This window comes from Pseudophryne corroboree, chromosome 4 (assembly GCF_028390025.1).
Source record: "Pseudophryne corroboree isolate aPseCor3 chromosome 4, aPseCor3.hap2, whole genome shotgun sequence".
NCBI classification, from domain to species: domain Eukaryota; kingdom Metazoa; phylum Chordata; class Amphibia; order Anura; family Myobatrachidae; genus Pseudophryne; species Pseudophryne corroboree.
In genome coordinates, this window is record NC_086447.1 from 734,126,572 (window position 1) to 734,150,287 (window position 23,716).

Sequence of the window (23,716 nt, forward strand, 5' to 3'; positions counted from 1 at the left end):
GTGACCCACATTTTGAGGTCTGATCAATTAGGATAAAGAACTCTCAATTTGGAGTATATTTATTGTGTTCTTGAACCTAATTGTCATATATATTTAAATTTATATAGAAAAAACCATGTTTGGGAAAGGTTGAAAACTTAATTTATTTTACCTGACTAAATAAAAGTTATGTTTTAAATTTCAACAGTAGAATAAGAGTGCCCCCACAAAGAGGTTTACTTCTTGGTTCCTTGATCCCTTTCAAGGAACAACCTCCCTTTGCGATAGCCTTGTAGTGTATAATTTGTATTGTTATCCCCTTTCAAATAATCCACTGTGGTGTTAGAACCCAGCGGTTAACTACATATCAGTGTTGTGTCTTCATTTCCCTGCTAAGGTTTAAAGTGTATTTAACTGTATAAGGTTTAAGAGTGTATTGATAGGGTGTGTACGCACTGCGGGTACTTTATACCATCAGCGCTGCGTAAGGTTTAAGGTTAACATCATTGCATTGCATTACTAACAAGGTTTAAAGTTTATCAAGAGTGTGTGCGCGCGCTGTGCGTACTTTGTACACCCAGTGTGGCGTGTGAACGCTAAGTCCGTACAACGTACGGGACTCTGTACGCAGATAGCGTACAAAGTACGTAGAGTGTATATTAAGTATAGCGGCCGTAGCGGCTCCATGGTAAGAGTGTGTTTAAAGGTATAGCTTTATGGTGTAAGATAATATCGACATTATCACATGTAATCAGGATTGCTCTGGTTTAGCACAGATTCCATTCAGAGAACCGGAGTGGTTAACCTCTATCAAGAGTATGATTTCTCAGATCTCTACTAGAGTAGCACAAAATGAAATTGCAACTCAACTTTTACAGACCTCTATGGCTGTTTGGTCCAGGTCGGCACCTTCAGGGTCCCCTGGCACTCACTCTCAAAAACGTGCTCTTGCCCAGATTATACAAGATGACACAGACACCGACTCTGACATGGTAAACGGCGATGGGGAAGTGCTGAGGGGGGCGGCATTTTTTTTTTCACACAGTTGTCTTCGAGGAAACTGGACGTGGGACCTGCAGTGGAGGAGCCGACGGAAAAAGCCACTGTAATGCCGGAACTGGAGGAGAGTGAGGTGGTGGAGGAAACACCCCAGCCTTCGGCTAGAAAGAGACGCCTGCCAGCTACCTATGGAAGATCTGTCCCATCCAGCAGGTCAGATACAATTCTGATAAAGAGAAAAGAGTAAACTGACCGCACAGATTTTGAACAGACATGAAATACCACTATGTAAATATAACCAAATATTCTAAAAGTCAGAAAGAGATAATTCAAAAAGACTTCTAAAGAAAATTGGTGGTGCTCCCTGAGAGTAAAGAGTATACTAGCAAACAATTACCATGAACCCACGGCACAAAACTCTCCTAATGGGGCACACTTTGCTGCAGAAAATTGTAATGTAGACACTATGGTGGTCATTCCGAGTTGTTCGCTCGGTAATTTTCTTTGCATCACAGCGATTTTCCGCTAATTGCGCATGCGCAATGTTCGCACTGCGACTGCGCCAAGTAAATTTGCTAAGAAGTTTGGTATTTTACTCACGGCATTACGAGGTTTTTTCTTCGTTCTGGTGATCGTAATGTGATTGACAGGAAGTGGGTGTTTCTGGGCGGAAACTGGCCGTTTTATGGGAGTGTGTGAAAAAACGCTGCCGTTTCTGGGGAAAACGCGGGAGTGGCTGGAGAAACGGGGGAGTGTCTGGGCGAACGCTGGGTGTGTTTGTGATGTCAAACCAGGAACGAAACTGACTGAACTGATCGCAGTGTAGGAGTAAGTCTCGAGCTACTCAGAAACTGCAAAGAAATTTCTAATCGCAATTTAGAGAATCTTTCGTTCGCAATTTTGCTAAGCTAAGATTCACTCCCAGTAGGCGGCGGCTTAGCGTGTGCAATGCTGCTAAAAGCAGCTTGCGAGCGAACAACTCGGAATGAGGGCCTATGAACATAAAGATAATAATAAGACTTAACTTTTATTAGTAATCAAGAGCTAAAAATAGGAGTATATTGAACTCCAGGCACATGTTAAAAGGCGAAATATAGACACACAAAACATATAATGATAAGACATAACATAATTAAAAGTTGCACAGGCTAGAATAATAGTGAGGCCTCAGCCCGAGTTCCTGATATAGAAACAATATGTGTTAATTACTGATCATCCATGTGAGATAGACAGGCAAGGCTTTGATGTACTTTCTGGATTCTGCTGCTCCATATTTGCTGTTGCATTGAATACGTAGTGAGAGACCCCTGATACCAGCCAATGAAAAATAAAGAAGACACCAGGGTATGTATGGCATATAACTTTGTTTCTGCTGTCGGCTGTAGGCACCTGGCCAGCGCAGCCGATGAGAGTACTACTAGCACCCCAATATCCTGGTATGGAAAAATATGATAGAATGTCACAATGGTTGTTCACCAATGGCGGTGTTTATATAATGGGTGGATAGTCTACCTTGCATAATAGTTAGCTTCTTTTATAATCCTTAGTACAGCCTTTTTGAAATACAGGCTTGTACTGCCTGTGAACACAGAAACAGATACAATGTTGCTGTTCAAGCATGTAAGAAACGCAAGAAACAAAGTAGCTCCCAATTAGTCCAGTAGAATAAAATGAGTTGCTACTTTGGTTTTTTTTTTTTAACAATCAAAGAGAGATACAGGTGTGGTATTAACAGCATCCTTTAGCATTGATGCCATTAATTCCCATATAGGATTTATATATAGTTGATATTCTGAATAAAACACAATTAGTACCAGCAAATAATGCTTGAAACAGTCCCTCTATACATGAAAATGCATATGCTCGAACTTCAAATAGCTGACAGCATAAGGCAAAAAAGTTTTTCCATTATTAAAAAAAATACTAAAATTAACACATGAGGAACCTGTGTGACGGACAACTCACTGTGTGCAGTCAGTGGGAAGCCTGGGAAGCTCCTTCCTTGATGTACATTTTGCATAGGGTGGCTTGTTCACAAGAGGAACAGCTCAGCTTTGGCGAAACGTACGTCAAGGAAGGAGCTTCACAGACTTACCACTGACTGCGCACAGTGGGTTGCCCGTCACACAGGTTCCACATGTGTTAATTTTAATATTTTTTTGAAAAATAGAAAAACTTTTTTAATAATAAAAATTAAGTTTTCTTTATTTTTATATGCTATAAATTGTATGCATTCTATAAGAAAATATTTTTTTATTTTTCACCTATATTTATGTTTTTTTTTTAAACAATTTTATTCTATTTTTAACTAATTTAAGTGCTGGGCTGAATAATATGGACAACAGATGCCATCATTTGAAATTAACTTTGTGATTGGTCAAGACCTGTATAAATACCTACCCATTTTGGCTACCATAAGTTCGCTAGCTAAAGCAGCCATTTACTCACAGTTATTACAACAGTTTGACCACTTTGATCTGGAGGTGTAATAACGAGTCCAACCCGTGGGCTGCGGCAGGTGTCGGGCAGATGCTGATTACACCATAGCGAAGCACATATGTGGGTCCAGTGAGTGACCCGGCGGCTGGTAACTGCAACCAATTGTATGGGTGACAAAATACACTGTACACATAGCAGGGGGCCGGAACTAGTGTGCTCATACTAATATTGAAGTTCCTTGTGGGACTTTGTCCAAAGATTGCTGGTCGAATAAATATGAAACTCACGGCATATGGATACGTGTATATAAATACAAGACTGATACATATATTGGGTCCTGTGATACATTTCTGTTTGGATACAAATAATCACTGCGGAAGCAACACTGTGTCTCTATGTGAAAATTCCATTCCATCAGCCCAAATATTGATTTGTGTTTTTTATTATTAAATTAAATGATTCAATTTTCCATATATATAGATTTTATGTGTGATTAAATTATCTAATTTTTTATATGCGCTCCTTACTGGTTTTTTTTTTAATGGTATGAATATTGTTGTGTATTTGACCCCCTGATGGTCATATAGGACCTGCTTAAAAGGTTTCCATTCAAGGTGGCTACATTGACAAAGTTGATATTGTGAGATTTATTTGTATAAAACCAGTGCGCCCGATTCCTCACACATATAGTTATATGGAAAATATGTATATATATATATATATATATATATATATATATATATATATGTGTGTGTGTGAGGAGGAAGAATTGTGTGTTTATATGTGAGAAAGTCACTGGGTTGATTTAGGCTGTGGAACATTAAGAAAAATAGTACAAGAATATTTAGTCAATCAATAATTGCATAGTCAAGCATGCCCTTACTGCACTAGTTTTTATAAATGTACTCCAACTTGAATTCAACACTTGTTCTGCTCCTTAATAAGTAGAGATATGCACCGGACCATTTTTACTGGATTTGGATATAACTATGATTCATCGTCCAGCTTTGGATTTGGATTTACCAAACAGCCGTGACTGGGTTTGGATTTGAATTTACAGTAGTGTTCCCTCTAGGAGTGAAAAGGGGCAGGGCGCCGGACTCCGGGGGCACATGTGCGCGCGCGCGTCCGAAATGGGGGCACGACCACGCAAATTAGGGGGCGTGGCCACACCGCCGTCATTTTAGGGGGCGGTGCGGCCCACAGACGCTACTATAGAGAGCGTCTGTGGCCGGCGACGTCACTGTTGGGGGCGTGCCCAGCACCTCCGTCGGTGCTGGGCTTTCCCCAGCCCTCTCCCAGTGCGTGAATGGATGCCGCGCGCATGCGCACGGCATTTATACACGCCGGGAGGGCAGGGAGCGGGCGGCTGTTCTAGCAGGGCGCCGCAAAAGGGGCAGGGCGGGTTTTGCCTGTTAAAAAACGGGCAGGGCGCGGCGCCCTGCTAAAACAGCCTAGAGTGAACACTATACAGTTTTATTTTTAAATTGTCAAAAAAGCTAAAAATCACATAATTTGTACATAGAGTGTTATTAATCTCAATAATATTAATTTCCAGTCATTTCCAGTCAATTTTGACCACCTCACAGCTTACAATATTGTTTTCACCAATATTGGCCAAACCTGCGGTGAACTAGCTGGTTACTAAGTGACAGTCCCGCAGCAAAAGCACACGGCAGTTTTCAGCACATCTATGAAACAGTGCCACAGCATACTGGGGTACAGTGCACAAAACAGTACATACAATATGTATATATATATATATATATATATATATATATATATATACTCTTTTTCTTTATCCCCCCAGCTCAATTCAAACTGCGTGATGTCACAAGGCTTTGAACAAAGGAAACTAGGGTAAGGCACACCAACCAGGACAAACAATATACTATATATATATATATATATACATACATATTTATATATATATATATATATATATATATATATATATTTTTTTTTTTGTTTCTATTTTTAAACTTGCAGCTTGGTTCAAACTGCGTGGATCACAGGGCTTATAGATGCACGTGAACAAAGCACACTAGAGTAAAGCGCACCAAACAATACAATATACAGCAGAGTACTGTGCAGCATACAGCAGCGTGCAGCATGCCCCCTATAAACAGTCACTTTGTACAGCACAGTCACTTGTGAGTTTGAACACAGCAATACAGCAGAGCACAATGCAGCATACAGCAGCGTGCCCTATACATAGTCTCTTCATACAGCACAGGAACCTGTGAGTCCAGAGTCTCAATAAAGCCACTACAGCAGAGTATAGCGCAGCATTCATCAGCATGATTAGTGTGAAATGGTATTGAGTCCCAGCCGTGACTCCTTTGAGCACCAAGTATAAGACTTCTTAAAGTTACACCTATGCAATCTCTACCACAGAGACGCCTGTTAGACGTCCAACCTGCGTGCTGAGTAGCTTAGGGGGACATTTACTAAGAAGTGATAAGAGTGGAGAAGTGAGCCAGTGAAGAAGTGCCCATGGCAACCAATCAGCACTGAAGTAACATCTATAATTTGCATACTATAAAATTATACAGAGCTGCTGATTGGTTGATGGGGCAACTTCTCCACTGGCTCACTTCTCCGCTCTTATCACTGCTTAGTAAATGTCCCCCATAGTCTCAAGAAACCATTGTAGGAGTTCATTCATTAGGAGATCAAGTCCAAAACCAATTCAGGATTTGTTGCTGTCATAAAGAGCTAGAGGCATTGTAACAAGTCAGGACCAATGCGTCTCTCTTTGGCCGGGGCTTGGTCAACATACTATGTGACACAGATGACAGACCACATCTCATGCATTATGCGGCACACGCAGGTCACAGAGGAGAGATTGGGGTAAATTTACTAAAACGGGAGTTCTGTTTAAGATGGGATGTTGCCCATAGCAACCAATAATATTATATGTCTCATTTATCTAGCACCTTCTAGAAGATAATACCTGTAATCTGATTGGTCGCTATGGGCAACATCTCATCTTAAATAGAACTCCCATCTTAGTAAATTTACCCCATTGTCTCTTATGCTCAGTACTACCCTCGACATAAGCCTGCATGTAGGCTTGAGGAGGAGGATAAGCATGCGCACGGCATCTATTCACCCGCTGCTCTGCACACTGGGTGGGATGCTGGCACTACAGACAGACAGAAAAAGGATGGGTGGAGCCAAAGATAGCACCCACCCCATATTCAGAAGTCAGGACTGGTAGGGCAAGCTGCTGTTCTAGCTCCTTGCTGGCTGCTACAGGCTGAGACGCTGATGTGCCCTCTGCTCCTATAATACGGTACATCACTGTACAGCTGGCTCTTCCCTCCCCATCATATGTCACTACCCCCCCCCCCCCCCACCACCACCACCAAGCTGTGTGTGTGACACTGTAGCCTCCAGGCCCCAGTGTGTCACTCCTCTTCCCCCAGCCGCGTGTGACACTATAGCCTCCAGGCCCCAGTGTGTCACTCTCCTCCCCCCCAGCCGTGTCTGTGAAACTGTACCCTTAGGCCCCAGTGTGTCACCATATCCCCCTCCCCAAGCTGCGTGTGTGAAACTGTACCCTCCAGGCTGTCACCCCCCCCCCCCCCCCCCTCTCCAAGCTGTGTTTGTGTGTGTGATCCTGTACCCTCCAGGCCCCAGTGTGTCACCATTCCCCCCCTCCCCAAGCTGTGTGTGTGACACTGTACCCTTCAGGCTCTCACCATACACCATTCCCCCCAGCTAAGTGATCCTCTACCCTCACGGCCCCAGTGTGTCACCATATCTCCCTTCCCAAGTTGCATGTGTGATCCTCTACCCTCCAGGCCCTAGTGTGACACCACGCACCCAACCCCCAGTATGTGTGTTACCGTATCCCTACTCAAGCCCCAATATGTGTGTCACCATGTCCCACCCAGACCCCAGTGTGTATGACACCATGTCTCCTCCCAGGCCACAGTGTGGATGATTGGTGACCAATCTTGCAGGTTGCTAAGTGTCCGCGAACGTATTACAATCAAATGCAGGTTCGCTGTAACTAGGGAGCACCACCGAACTACACTAACCGCAGGGACCTCCAGGCATATAAAGATGGGGTCCAGCACCAGCCCGCAGACAAGATCTTTACCGTCAGTGAGCAGAGGTAAGATTGATCTTGCCTCCGGGCACCTAGGATGAAGTTACGCCACTGCATGAAAATGTCATATTTCACTGACATACAGTAGAAGAGAATTAGTGAATGCTTTTTCTGCAGTCCAGTCTCTTGAAAAAATATCCAAGCCTCATGCACACAATCCTTGTACTTGCTTCTTCCACCTTCATGCTACAGGTACATTCATGCATGAACCCATAACCTATTTGTCTATGGAAGTGCGAGGCCTTGGTATAGCATCACTGGAACTGCACTATTTTATGAGAGCACGTTACAGATCAGTGTGAAAATGTTTTATCTTTTGAATTTTCATTTTTTTTTGTTTTGCCAAGTGCTCATTTCAGTTTTGCCAGTATTCTGAATAGTTCTGCTGAACCTTCCCAGACTACAGGTGATATTGTATTGATGGACCTTGATGCACTATGGGGGTAATTCCAAGTTGATCACAGCAGGAATTTAGGGGGTAATTCCAAGTTGATCGCAGCAGGAAAGTTTTTAGCAGTTGGGTAAAACCATGTGCACTGCAGGGGAGGAAGATATAACATGTGCAGAATGAGTTAGATTTGGGTGGGTTATTTTGTTTCTGTGCAGGGTAAATACTGGCTGCTTTATTTTTACACTGCAATTTAGATTGCAGATTGAACACACCACACCCAAATCTAACTCTTTCTGCACATGTTATATCTGCCCCCCTGCAGTGCACATGGGCCCTCATTCCGAGTTGTTCGCTCTGTATTTTTCTTCGCATCGCAGCGATTTTCCGCTAATTGCGCATGCGCAATGTTCGCACTGCGGCTGCGCCAAGTAAATTTGCTAAGAAGTTTGGTATTTTACTCACGGCATTACGAGGTTTTTTTCTTCGTTCTGGTGATGGGAGTGTGATTGACAGGAAGTGGGTGTTTCTGGGCGGAAACTGGCCGTTTTATGGGTGTGTGTGAAAAAACGCTGCCGTTTCTGGGAAAAACGCGGGAGTGGCTGAAGAAACGGTGGAGTGTCTGGGCGAACGCTGGGTGTGTTTGTGACATCAAACCAGAAACGACAAGCACTGAACTGATCGCACTGGTAGAGTAAGTCTCGAGCTACTCAGAAACTGCACAGAGAAATCTTTTCGCAATATTGCGAATCTTTCGTTCGCAATTCTGCTAAGCTAAGATTCACTCCCAGTAGGCGGCGGCTTAGCGTGTGCAATGCTGCTAAAAGCAGCTTGCGAGCGAACAACTCGGAATGAGGGCCATGGTTTTGCCCAACTGCTAACAGAATTCCTGCTGCGATCAACTTGGAATTACTCCCTTAGTTAGCAATTGGGCAAAACCATGTGCACTGCAGGGGAGGCAGATTTAACATGTGCAGAGAGAGTTAGATTTGGGTGGGGTGTGTTCAATCTCCAATCTAATTTGCAGTGTAAAAATAAAGCAGCCAGTATTTACCCTGCACAGAAATAAAATAACCCACCCAAATCTAACTCTCTCTGCACATGTTAAATCTGCCTCCCCTGCAGTGCACATGGTTTTGCCCAATTGCTAACTAAATTCCTGCTGCGATCAACTTGGAATTACCCCCTATAATCTCCCATCATTCATGTTTACTATTTGCATTTGGAATAATTATGTTCAATAAATGTAACATTCAATATTCTAAAGAATAAATATACATGATAAAAAAAAAAAAAAAAACAGGGCCAGATTAACAATGGGGCGGATGGTACCATAGCCTTCACATAAAAATCATGACAAGCTGACGATGATCTGGTGCCCATCTGACTACAGGGTTGGCCATTAATTTTAAGTATTAAAATTGTATTTCTATTTTTTTATACACAACGTGAAGTAATATTTTTTTCTTGTATGTATTTGGGGAGACATTCGGGCTTATAGCATAGCGGGTGGGCACACCCACATGACACTGTCCACGCCCACACAGCTCCTCTACTCCTCCGGTAAGGTCTAAAACTAAGGCCCTCATTCCGAGTTGATCGCTCGCAAGGCGAATTTAGCAGAGTTGCTCACGCTAAGCCTACGCCTACTGGGAGTGTATCTTAGCTTCTTAAAATTGCGACCGATGTATTCGCAATATTGCGATTACAAACTACTTAGCAGTTTCAGAGTAGCTTCAGACTTACTCGGCATCTGCGTTCAGTTCAGTGCTTGTCGTTCCTGGTTTGACGTCATAAACACACCCAGTGTTCGCCCAGACACTCCCCCGTTTCTCCGGCCACTCCTGCGTTTTTTCCGGAAACGGTAGCGTTTTTATCCACACGCCCCGAAAACGCTGTGTTTCCGCCCAGTAACACCCATTTCCTGTCAATCACACTACGTTCGCCAGAGCGAAGAAAAAGCCGTGAGTAAAAATACTATCTTCATTGTAAAATTACTTGGCGCAGTCGCAGTGCGAATATTGCGCATGCGTACTAAGCGGAATTTCACTGCGATGCGAAGAAAATTACCGAGCGATCAACTCGGAATGAGGGCCTAAGTTGGGGAAGGGACCTCTGACGTCACAGGGGAGGAGCCATGTCACCAGGGCGAGAAGCCATGCTCAAACAGGGTACCCGATATGTACCCTCGCTTGCTCCGATCGTCACCGGGTTACTAAAGAGAGTAGTTGGTGGCGTGGATAGTAGAACAACTACCCCGCTGGCCTAGCTCCTCCCCTGGTGTCATGGCTCATCCCCCTGATGTCAGAGGTCCTTTCTCAAACTTGTTTCTAGCATCTACCCTAGAATGGGTGTGGTATGGAGAGTCGACAGTAACTAGGTTGACCACTATTGGTCGAGAGTAACTAGGTCGACAGGGATGCTAGGTCGACAGGGTCTGTAGGTCGACATGCTCTAGGTCGACAGGTCAAAAGTTCAACATGAGTTTTTTATGTTATTTTTGGTGTCCTTTTCTCCGTACAGTGACCGGGAACCCCAATTAGTGCACCGTGTCCCCTTGCATGGCTCGCTTCACTCACCATGCTTTGGGCACAGTTTACTATTCCCAATCGTATACAGGATACCCTCCCAATAGGCATCTGTTAATTTTCATCCCCAGGGCATTATGGACATTAATCTGGCCCTGGTTAGAAAAAAATGCTTTTGAAAAAATAAATGCAGAAATATTAGATGTTCATTGTGTAATTGAGCATTACTGGAAAAAATATCAGGGACTATAATTCCCAGGGACAAATCTTTAAAACCTTGGACTGTGTCTGGCATCTACTGGCCGTCCAATCTCTGATTAAAAAAAAAATCGCTCTACAGCAACAGTTGAATAAACTTTTTAATAAATAACTCACTTAACATAAGGACGCGCGCTCCAAGGAGATGAAATAAATGGTCGCGGGCACGTTTACCAGAAGCACGCTCACCATCCTTCCTCAGATCCGGTCGGGAGCGCGCGTGCAGAGGGGAGGACGCGCATGTCCCTGCACACAGGCGGCAGCAGGCAGCACAACTGGAATCCTGGTATAGGGAGTACAGTGTGATAGATCCAGGGGCGCCCGGGAGAGTGCATTAGGGTTACCGCCAGTCGTTGTACAGCTCGCTCGCTTCCTGCACGCAGCATGGAGAGAGATGGTGCGGATCTGGGCATCGGCCACGGCTCCATGTCCCGGTTCCTGGACGGAGACTTCTGGGGAATGAAGAATGAGCTGCGGAGGCAGATCGCCGGGAGCCCACTCTTCCAGCAGAGGTACCGCTAGCAGTGCACTGGCAGCTGGGAGTGTGCCATAGGGCAAGCACAGGGCCTCTCAGAATAATATAATATATGATACTGCATACACTGCCTGTTGTGCTGGGAGATTGTACTTACTAGCAAGACGCAACCTGATGCTCTCCAACTGCTGCAGGACTAACAATCCCAGCATGCTATTGTCAGGACATACTGGGGCTTGTAGTGCATAACTGGAGAGCCTTACCTTCTCATCAGGTACCCGAGAACATACTTGATTGAATGCAGACTCAGTATTCCTTGATGAGGTTATACTTGTACCCCTTTTCGACCTAAAACCCATGTCCGACCCGGGTAGCTAGACATTGTTTCAAACTGTGTCACAGCATATTGAAACCATGTTCACACTGCAGGCTGGATACATGTTAGTGGTGGGTCTTCCCTCTACTGGCGCTTGGAGACTACATCATTCTCAAGTGGCAGTGATCCAGCTCTCCATAGGCTTTTAATGGGACCCGGGTCATCCATTGACAGTGCACTGTTATACCCCTTTCACACCGCACAAATAACCCGGTATCGACCCGGCATATTGTCGGGTTGACACGGGTCGGCGTGAGGTATGAAAGCGCCATGTCAGAAATCCCGGGTCGCCTAACCCGGCAATTCAACCCGGGAGAATAGTAGTGTTATTCCCGGGTTGAATACCCGGTCAATGGCAGCTTAAACGGGCTACTGGGTCGATACGAGTCCAACCCTGGTAGCTTTCTGGGTCACTGGACCCAGGTCATTTTTCAAGGACCCTTTTCCATTGAGCCGTGACTCGGGTAGACTTGGCAATCACCTAGGTTATTGTGGCAGTGGAAAAGGAGTATTCGGAACATTGGCAGTTGCAAGCATCAAATAAATGGCTCCACTGTACTGATTTAGTAGTATCATTATTGGAGAAGTGCAGGTTTGAAGTTAATCGGTTCTTTTTGCCAAAAAATAGTCCAAGTTTGGATTTATCTTATTGGCTATCCAAAACATGAGAGCCAATAAGATGCAGTTTTTGAGATCAGAGTAAATCCGAACCCGAAATCTCTTATCATTGTAGGCATAAATGGGGTATGAGGTGAAAGGAAATGTCCCAATTGAATAGAATGCACACACTGTTACTTACATAGGAGTGTATCTTCCTTCCATAGGAGTGTATGGAATACACACACTGTTATTTACATAAGAGGTTATGGAATGCACACACTGTTACATAGGAGTGTATAGAATGCACACACTGTTACATAGGAGTGTATGGAATGCACACACTGTTACTTACATAGGAGGTTATGGAATGCACACACACTGTTACATAGGAGGTTATGGAATGCACACACACTTACATAGGAGTGCATAGAATGCACACACACTGTTACATAGGAGTGCATAGAATGCACACACACTGTTACATAGGAGTGTTTGGAATGCATACACACTGTTACATAGGAGTGTTTGGAATGCACACACACTGTTACATAGGAGCGTTTGGAATGCACACACACTGTTACATAGGAGTGTATGGAATGTACACACTGTTACTTACATAGGAGGTTATGGAATGCACACACACTGTTACATAGGAGTGCATAGAATGCACACACACTGTTACATAGGAGTGCATAGAATGCACACACACTGTTACATAGGAGTGTATAGGATGCATTCACACTGTTACATAGGAGTGTATAGAATGTACACACACTGGATTAAAATATGAAGCAAAGTTGCTCTGCAGAATTACTTTTACTGTCCGCAGGCCAGTGGTTCCCAAACTGGGTGGTATGGTCAATGTGATAGGCTACCGATCAAAAAATATGTTGACCAGCAGAGGCGCAATCGTGTCCACCCCCACATAAGGATGACCGATAAGCACAATTTTATTGATTTAATATTTTATTTCTGAAATTCTCAGTAAGAAACTTTTCGGCTATGGCGCCTTGAAAAAAGCTGATACCCTATGGTGCAGTGAATCAATAAAGCTTGGAAACCACTTCCGCTGGCTATGGGCAGTAAAATTGACAAGAGCAGCAGTGACTACAAATAGGGTTATTTATCAAATAATGGGGTAGATGTATTAACCTGGAGAAGGCATAAGGAAGTGATAAACCAGTGATATGTGCAAGGTGATAAAGGCAGCAGCCAATCAGATCCTAACTGTTAATTTACATATTGGAGCTGATTGGCTGGTGCCTTTATCACCTTACACACATCAGTGGTTTATCACTTCCTTATGTCTTTTCCAGGTTAATACATCTGCCCCAGTGTTTCTATTACATGTAAACCGGAAGCACATAGTACTGACAATGCAGACCTGCAAGCATGTTCCGGTGTGCACACCTCCGGATATGAATGTAAATAATACCACTTTCACACGTAAAAACCCAGCTCCTACCCCGTGTTCAGTGTCTCACGTTGGAGCCGGGTTTTTGGTGTGAAAGTGGTATTGTTTACATTCATAGCTTGAGGTGTGCACACTGGAAAATGGTTTTAGGTTACTTACCCCTTTCACACCGGTGGATGGACCCTGGCTATTTCTTGGTAATTGCCGTTCACACCAGATGATGTCATCTCCAAGCGCTACTGAGCCTGCCAATCCGCTCCTTTAAGGCCGGTCATGCCTTTCACACAGGAGGCTACCCAGGTCGGACCCAGGAATAACCCTGCTAGCGACCGGGTTTCGGATTATGGATAGACACTGTCTAGATAGTCAGTAGGTCGACAGCATACAGTCGATAGGCATTAGGCTTACAGGTCAAATGGTCGACAGGTTCAAAGGCCGACATGCACACATATGGTTGACACAAGGTTTTTTGTTCATTTTTTTTTTTTCTTTCAAATTTTGCTTGATTTACCATCCACTGCGATTGGGAATAGTAACCTGTGCCGAGCGCACCTTGCCCAAAGTGTGGTGAGCGTCTACATCACCATTAATTGGGGTCATGTGAGGAAACATACAAAACCACACAAAAAAAACATTAAAAATGTGAGTTGACCATTTCCCTGTTGACCGTTTGTACTGTCTACCTGTTACTTGGCAGTCTTTTGACCCTGTCGACCTAATGCATGTTGATCATTTGGTGTCGCCCTATTGACTATCTAGTAACTATAGATCTTTTATACCACACCAGTAGCGACCAGGGTTGTAACCCTGGCAATTTTGACACGGGTAGACCCTTTCACACTGAGCCAGTCCCCAGGTCACCCTGGTTTGCCCCAGCAATATCTCTGGTTTTTCACTCAGTCTGGAAGGGGTAGAAAGTTATTTTTCAGTGTTGTTTTTTTAGCATAAAGTACATCAAATATGTGTATTACTAGGCATCAGGCCCATAGTGGTTTAGGCACCTGCTTGAGGTATTCCCTTTGTCGGATAAATAACATGCCACCTAACTGTGCCATGTTTTTATCCCCGTTTCAATCTAGTCTAATGGACCAGGATCAGAAATAAGTACTTATTGACTTTAGTGACATCAAGTAGTCATTAGGGAACCATTTAGAAATGCTGCAGAAGTAATGAATCATGCCATATCCACAGTTAGTCAATGGGAAGTGGGGGAGGAATGAATAAAACAGACAGCTGGACTGAGTAGTGAGTGATGCCGACACCATCAAGTATACAAAGGCTTAAAATTAACATCTAGATAAAGTACTTGGTAAATATAAAACAGAAATATGTTTCAGCTCACACATGTAATGAAACTACCGTAATTGTCACAATATGTAAAAAAAACAAAACATTCAGACTCAAATAATTTTATGTATAAAACAAATATAATAAAGCTAAAGATGAATCGTTATTTATAGATGGCACCAACGTCTGTCTATTGATTGTTATTATTACAGATACATTAACTATTAGAGCTACAATCCATTTCAGTTTTGTTGTTTTTTTACTCAATTTTTTTTAAATTATTTGTGAGTTTTGATTTTTGCAGTTACATGTTTATTATATGGGCTTATGTTTGACAGAGGCTCCGAACTTAGGGGGTTATTCAGGTTTGTTAGCAAATAAAAAAAGTTAGCAATTAGGCAGATCCATGTTGCACTGCAGGTGGGGCAGATGTAACATGTGCAGAGAGATTTAGATTTTGGCTTCTTTATTTTTACACTGCAATTTAGATTTCGGTTTGAACACACCTCACCCAAATGTAAGGTTGTGATATTGTATAGTGTGTACGCTTGATACAGGATACGATGCGCGCTCCCGCAGGTCGTATCCTGCATCACATGTCACATGCAATATTGCTTACAAGGGCCATGCTTCTGAATCCCCCACGCCCGTAGCAGGCGACGTCACATCGAGCAAACATCGTTCTGATGTGTACACAGCCTAATTCTCTGTGCACATGTTGCTCCTGCCCCAATTGCAGTGCAACATGGTTTTGCCCAATTACTTTTTTGGTTTGCTTACAACTCTGAATAAGGCCCTTAGCGTAGAGTGTGAGCTCTGCAGGATCATGTCTTGCGTCCTGCACTGCTCTCCGGTCTTTTAAGTTTGTCACAGACACATGGTGTCTCTCTGCTCGCTTATTCAGCCAATAACTGAATCCCTCACATGACAAGTAGTATTCTGGCCACGTCGACATTGTGAATGGTGACATTTGTGAAGTCTGCAGCCCATCCATGTTGATATTCTCTACCTTGACATTCTGAATGTTGAATCTTTTGTACCGTATCTAAAGCCACATATCACGCACAAGTCAGTGTCCATCTGCTCGTTAATGCAAATATCTGCGTAGAATCCTAGCAGCACATTGAACCTTGTACCTTGCAGTCAGTAGGCTATAGTAACTGGAGACCACACAAAGGGCCTAATTCAGCATGGATCATAGATGTGCGAAAAATCGCACATCTCCAATCCATTACACTGACCTGGTGGGGACGCCCAGCACAGGTTAAGTCTGCCCCGCATGCCGGATACAGACCACACACACACACACACACACACACACTCTCGCCGCGGGATGGCCCGCGCTCTCCCCCCAACGCCGCCGCGATGCTGCCTTCCACCTCACGAACGCTTTTTCCTGTCAATCGGGCAGAGACATATGCAGATGTGAGTTGCCGTCTGCCTGTGCGCACACTTCACAGGGCGTCAGAATGCGAACGCTGCTGCAGCAGCGTTCCATGCTGCGTTAGGCCCAAAGTTCCACTTCTGTCAGCTAAGAACAGGAAACAGTGGGCACAGGCTTACCAAAGCTGGACAGGTGAAGCGTGTGAACACTTTACCTGGTCTGACAAACCTAGATTTCTGCTGCCACATGCTGAATTGGCATAAACAACATAAATACATGGATCCATCCTGCCTATTGTCGGCAGTTCAGACTGGTGGTGTACTGAGTTGGGGCATGTTTCCTTCGCACATAACAGGGTCTGTATGCCACTTGAGCATTCCCACAGCACACCTGAGTACCACTGCTATTTGGCCATGCTAAAATGGGTGCAGGGCATGCTGGGACGTATAGTTCAACAACAGCTGGCGTACCGGTTATTGCCCACCACTGTATGTAATAGCTACTTCCAGTAACATAATACTCCTAACTAAGGGGATCATTCAGATCTGAACTGCGCATGCGTATGCACCGCAATGCGCAGGCACGTCCCACAACAGCAACAGTCATCGGCGCCTAGCGACGGGATGGTGTGAAAAATCCGAACCAACGAGCGTTCCCAAGGAGATTGACAGGAAGAGGCCGTTTGTGGGTGGCAACTGACTGTTTACAGGGAGTGTAAATTAAAAATGTGCTTCACCTGCTACCCTACACAAGAGCAGCTACAAACACTGATGGAGCTCGCCCTTTAAAAAAACCCTTGAGCACATACAGAACAAAATACAACATACAGTGTTCCCAGCGCTGTGTAGAAGAACTTCCAAATGTCCATGTAATATCCTACGATCACAGACGCCCAAAAGATAACTATTGGAACGAGACACATTCTGGTTCTCACCCGTAGACCCTGAAAAGTTTCTTTAACAGCTCTAATGGAAAAGATATGTGAAGTCAAACCAGCAAGCACGTCAGTGGAAATCCACTTACAGTACATTTATATTCACTCTCGCATTCACGTAATAGTTTATTTCAAAATGGGCGCAGATGATTCCACACAGCGCTGGGAACACTGTATATTGTATTTTGTTCTGTATGTTTACAGGGAGTGTCCGGAAAATCTCAGGCGCGTCCAAGCGTTTTCAGGGAGGGTGTCTGACGTCAGCTCTGATCCCGATCAGCTTGCTCTCATTGCACTGGAAGAGTAAGTTCTGGGTTGCGCAGAGACTGCGCAAAATCAGTTTGTGCAGCTCTGCTACACATGCGATCGCACACTTGCACTGCGAAAAAACCACTCCCTTTGTAGGCGGCGACTATCTGATCGCAGGACTGCAAATATCGCTGCCCAGCAATCAGATCTGAATTAGGCCCTAAGTACATGACATCTGAAGCTAGTTCCACGCACGTGAGATGTTTTGCTGGGGGCAAAGTGAAGTCCTACTCCATACTAGAAGAAAGGTGTACCTATAGTAATAGAGTGGCTGATTAATGCAAGTAACTGGGCAAAACCATGTTGCACTGCAGGTGGGGCGGATGTAACATTTGCAGAGAGAGTTAGATTTGGGTGCGGTGTGTTCGAACTGAAATCTAAATTGCAGTGTAAAAAAAAAAAAAGCTGTTTAACATTTATGGCCTATATATTAAAGAAGCCAGTATTTACCATGCACATAAACAATATAAATGTGTTTGTTCCAGGATCAAAGGGGGTAATTCAGACCTGATCGCTGGGCTGCGTTTTTTGCTGCCCTGCGATCAGATAGTTGCCGCCTACAGGGGGAGTGTAAATTCACTGTGCAAGTGTGCGTTCAGATGTGTAGCAGAGCTGTACAAACTGATTTTGTGCAGTCTCTGCTCAGCCCAGGACTTACTCAGCTGCTGCGATTGCTTCTTGCTGATCGGGGCCAGAGCTGACGTCAGACCCCTCCCTTCAAACGCTTTGACACGCCTGCGTTTTTCTGGACACTCCCTGGAAACTGTCAGTTGCCACCCACAAACGGCCTCCTCCTGTTAATCACCTTGCGAACGCCCGTGCGATCGGATTTCTCTCACCATCCCGTCGCTGACCGGTGATCCCCGTTGCTGCGGTCTGCCACGTGGTGCGCATTGCGGTGCATGTGCAGTTCAGATCTGATCGCACACTGTGAGAAAACGCACAGCAGCAATCATGTCTGAATTACCCCCAAAGTTAGGTGCTTTGTTGCTTTACTTACAATCAGGGCCAGTGTTTTAATGGGTTCAGTATGAATTACTGCCAATCGGGATGCAGAATGTCATTTTGCCAACATCGGCCTCGCGAGCGGTGGAATGCTTGCAGGGGTGCAAGCGCAACTAAGCCCCACGCTCGCTCGCCACGCTGCGGGCTTAGTAGCAAGGACACCCATAGAGGGGGGATCGCCTACCCTGCCGGTATCCCGGCAGCAGTATGGTGCCCCGTCGGTATCCCGGTATCTGTATTGTGACCGTTGGGGTCCCAACTGTCGGTATGCTAACCGCATACCATTTTAATGTAGTCTGATAGAGAATGTCAGAATACTGACACTTATGTAACACCAGAGACATCAGTGGCCCTCCATTAGTATGGATCATCAACGCTATGCATTCTGCAATCCTGTCTCCATGCTCTATTTACAATGATGGAAGGGTAAGATACAATACCACGTCTCAAGAGTTTGAATCTGTTGTAGAGAATTTGAAAAGAGATTTATATATGAGCGATATTTAAGTGCAGTTCATTTATTTCAGCTATATTGTTTAGGTAAGACATAACTTTTGTCATTGGCTTTATTGTCTATAAATGCTTATTTAATGTTATTGAAGTTCTGTGTAACACTTTTTCATTTGAACCGCTTGTATTGCTTAATATTTTAAAGTGCAACTAAATAAGAAGGCCGTATATGGTGATTTCTGTGCAAGGATTCTTTACTCTCAGACGGACAGCGTTTTATGTACTGCATAATCTGTATGGTCAGCTACTAAAAATGTAGCAGCGCTGGTGACTAGATTTTAGGAACTGATGGAACAAAACATTTTGGTACTTAAGGTTTGAAATCCCGACATATCATTATTTAGATCAGAACTGCAGACAGGCTTGTGACTTGTTGTTGTTGTTGTTATTATTATGCATTAGTGTATTGGACCCGGTGAATGCTAGAGTTGAGGGTATATCTTCCCCTGTGTGTCTCCAGCTGCCGCTATAGAGCATGCTGGTTTCGGTTGCTGTAGTGTACTATATGTGGCACAATTATACAGGGAGGGGAGTTGCTGTAATCATTGGGTTTCTGGGATTGCTGTGATGGAGGCCTGTGAACCCCCGCTCCCGCTCTGTTCTGAAGTTGGAAAGCATAGATTTAGAATGTAATGTATCTACAGCTTCCTGTGCTCATCTGCTGATTAGAGGTGACAGTGGCAGGGATCCAAGAGTACATTTTTGGGGATTGGGATCAATGAGAACATTACAGTTATGTATGTTTGCAAATCTGCAGTACCTGAAGTTATATGTTGACCACACAGAGGAGTCGTGAAGACAGTGAGCTGGCTTACAAGGTTGTACAGACACACATAGGTATGTTCAATTGATGTCAAAACCTGAGTATTCAATGAGCAGCCAAATCCGGTCGGATTGACATTGTCGGAAACGGGGCCAAAACCTGTCTGGTTTGGCCACCGCTCCCGACAAAACACGTGGATCCGTGGCTATTCCGCGGATCCACGTGTTTTCGACAAGTTGGAATTCCCAACTTGTCGGAAAATCTAAGGGGGCATTGTATAGGTCGGAACCCCTTCCGACCAAAAAAAGTCGGAAGCTGCTGTCTTTCCGTCAAGACGGCAGTTTCCGACAAGAATTAAATACATCCCATAGGGAGGGTAACTGATGGCTCATAGACAGGGAGTACATCGTTACAGGGAGTACATCGTTACAGGAGCTTAAACTTAAACCTTCAACTGTACTGGCTCCCTTCTCTTTTGTCGCCACAGTGGGACCCATTGGGTGTGGGGCATGCCGCAGCTTCCATTCTCATGTCAATCTTGGGGCATGCCATAGCAGATTATTATATAGATAACATATACTTTGCAACACATACCTAGTTAATTGATTTTTGGTCAAGAGAGTTGAGTAATGACAGTGTACCCTTGCTGCTAAGGCCCATTGGTTTGTAACCTTAAACAGCCTATGCTCACTTGTTTTCCCATGAGTGAAAGAATCCAGTGATAATGACTGCTCACTGCTTTTATTTATACAGTGGTGATATTGCATACTGAGATTATACAGAATTCAACAAGTGATAATGGTGGCGTACGTGGGAATGGGGCCCGGCTTTCTGTGTAGATCCTGATCACTTTAACACAGCCTTCAAAGTGCAAAAGTGACAGATTCTATTAGGTGTACGGGTTCCCTTAAAAGTAGGGATCACAGATCTTGAGCAAGATGCACACTGTGCGATAATTGGAGCAATCGGTCAATACTCAAATACTCAGGTAGTACACAACATTCGGCCCCGATGAGCCAATATTGTGCCTCAAATGCAGTGTGTACATGATTGGCCCGATAAAGTGCATTTAACCACTTAACTGACTGTTTCCCAAAAAAACTGCTCAGACTTTTTTTTTTATAGTGAATTAGGTGAAGAACATGAATTTAACCTTATCCAAAATGATTCGTTTAAAAATAAAAAAAATAAAAAATAAAAAAAAATATATATATAACGCTAGGCTCCGGCACTCCAGCTACGTTAGCTTGCTAAGGTGCCTTCCTTGTGGGGCAATCCCACACAGATATGTAGACAGGATAGAGGCGGCACTCAAAGACTTGCACAAATAGTGAAAAAAGCATTCATGCAGGGATGCTGTTTTAATTAGTGTTACGTTTCGGGGACGTATCCCCTTCCTCAGCAGCCGCTATTGTCTGCAGCATCTGGGTAGGAGGGTCCTGCCGTGCTGAACGATCAGCAACATGGCAAACACTGAGGGAGAGTTTGGGAAGGCAGAGGGACCTTCCAGTCCCTCTTAGAGCAGCGGAGGGAAGTTTCTCTTCCCTGCAGCTGCAATCACTGTTTATCTGACTAGTTGCATCCTGTGTGACCTGGTCAGATAAAGCACTTGCTGGTGTGGCCGCATCTGATGCGACCTTACCAGGCAAGTGGTTCAAGACATCATCTCAACAACATTTAGGGGGGAAATCAATAGTTTTACCCCGCAGCTACCACTAGGTGGTGCAAAATGGAGCAATTCAATTGTTGCTCCGTTTAGAAGCCTGGTAGCCATGGAATGACATGTCTTCTTACAGCCTCCTGAGGCGCGAGGAGAAATGTGCGCTAAGTCAGCACTTTGGGTGTCCGAACGGGAGTTTTGACACCCAAAGCAGTACTTTCGAGAGGTTAAACCGTTTTATGTGGCTAAACCCTGTCTGTATGTGACATGTGCGATATGCATGTGCACCCAAACAACAATTGAATTGTGACTGTTCTTTGGATGTCTGAAAAGTCCTGTTTAGACGGGATTATTAGACGCCCAAAACAATTGAATCCCCCCCCACCCATATTGTTGAAATAGTAATACAGGTTGAGTATCCCATATTCAAATATTCCGAAATACGGAATATTCCGAAATACAGACTTTTTTTTTTAGTGAGATAGTGAAACCTTTGTTTTTTGATGGCTCAATGTACACAAACTTTGTTTAATACACAAAGTTATTAAAAATATTGTATTAAATGACCTTCAGGCTGTGGGTATAAGGTATATAATCAGCTCCTTTGGATTTCAGTATCATTTGTATGCTGATGATACTCAAATCTACCTATCCTCCCCAGATTTGTCACCACCAGTATTGGCTCGTGTCACTGGATGCCTGTCTGCCATTTCATCTTGGATGTCATCTCGCCACCTCAAACTCAACATTTCCAAAACCGAATTAATTATTTTCCCACCAGCTAAGAGTAGTTACCAACCTGATATCTCTATAACTGTTGACAATGTAACTATCCACCCCACCCCACAAGCTCGTTGCCTAGGTGTCACCCTTGACTCTGAACTGTCCTTTGTTCCACACATTCAATCTGTCTCTAAATCATGTTACATGCACCTTAAAAACATATCCAAAATACGCCCTTATCTTACACAAGACACTGCAAAAACTCTAATTCATGCACTCATCATCTCCTGCATTGATTATTGTAATAGTCTCCTTACTGGTCTTCCCAAACATAGGCTATCACCACTTCAATCCATTTTAAATGCAGCTGCGAGGCTAATCTTCCTCGCCAGACGTTCTTCATCTGCTGATCCGCTCTGTCAGTCCCTCCATTGGTTACCGGTATTCTACCGTGTCAAATATAAAATACTTTTACTTACATACAAGGCTATTAACCAAACTGCACCATCATACATCTGTTATGCACACCAGTGCCTGCAGGAAAGTACTGGTGTCAGAACTATTATGCACTCCAGTGCCTGCAGGAATGTACTGGTGTTTGAACTGTTATGCAAAACAAATGGACTCACAGACAGACTGGGGAATATGACATAACGTACACAGAAGGTGATAGGGTAACAAAATACACACAAAGTGAACAGAAAAATCCAGAGGCTAAGGAACTGGGTATCTCCCTTGTATTAGAAATGCTCAGATGGGAAAAGCAAGATGTTGTGTTTTAATACGTAGAGAACCCGAAATGCTGTTGCTAAGGGCAACAGCAAAACCCTAAAGGGTTACCAACGGGTGTGGCAGTAAACTCCTTGGTCAGAGATGGAATGATAGACACAAGGAGAGCCTCCACAATCCTGATTCTCACTTGCAGTGCACAGGTTCAGCTTACTGCCACTAAACTGACCCCTGACACCTAGCACAGTGAGACAGGATTAGACAGGCAAGTCTTAGAATACAGCCGCAAACTTGCTAAGTTCACAGAGTAATAACAGAACCCCAGCAAGCTAAACGACTGACTCCAGTCTTACTGCTAGGTCTGGATTGGCAGAGTGTAATACCAAATCCCCAGGCCTATTTGCAGTAAGCAACAAACAAATACAAAGCTACACAGTACTGGTTAACTTTCAGGAACTGACTAACCAACAAAGATTCAGCAGCATCTGCTTACCCTGAGAAGAGGCCTTATAAAGCAGGTGCTGTCCACGCCCCACTCAGACCTCACAGACTGTGAGCACAAAAACCAGCACCGGATCCCCTGCCGTGCACAGAGCCTATAACCACTGCACAGCAAAAGACCCGAACCGGAGTATCAGCTGCGCTCAGGTTACTCCGCTAGCACTTGTCTCCCGGTTGCCATGACGACGTGGCAGCACAGGGCAGGAGACCCTAACAACATCTCCTCACTCATCTCAAAATATCTCCCTACCAGACCTCTCCGCTCTGCACAAGATCTGCGTCTCTCATCCACATGTATTACCTGTTCCCACTCAAAATTACAGGACTTTACCCGG

The 23,716-nt window shown here is 44.2% G+C and overlaps 1 protein-coding gene across 2 annotated transcripts in view; it reads left to right on the plus strand.

The window, feature by feature from the left end:
- The first annotated feature begins 10,882 nt into the window (after positions 1-10,882).
- Positions 10,883-23,716, plus strand: part of ACOXL (acyl-CoA oxidase like) — a 990,492-nt gene continuing 977,658 nt past the window's right edge. The window contains exon 1 of one of the 2 annotated variants that reach the window (XM_063918088.1): positions 10,883-11,223. In XM_063918088.1, coding sequence (XP_063774158.1) covers positions 11,096-11,223 — 128 coding nt within the window. In that variant the 5' untranslated portion in view covers positions 10,883-11,095. The remainder of the gene's footprint in view (positions 11,224-23,716) is intronic. The other variant, XM_063918087.1, reaches the window with a different exon arrangement.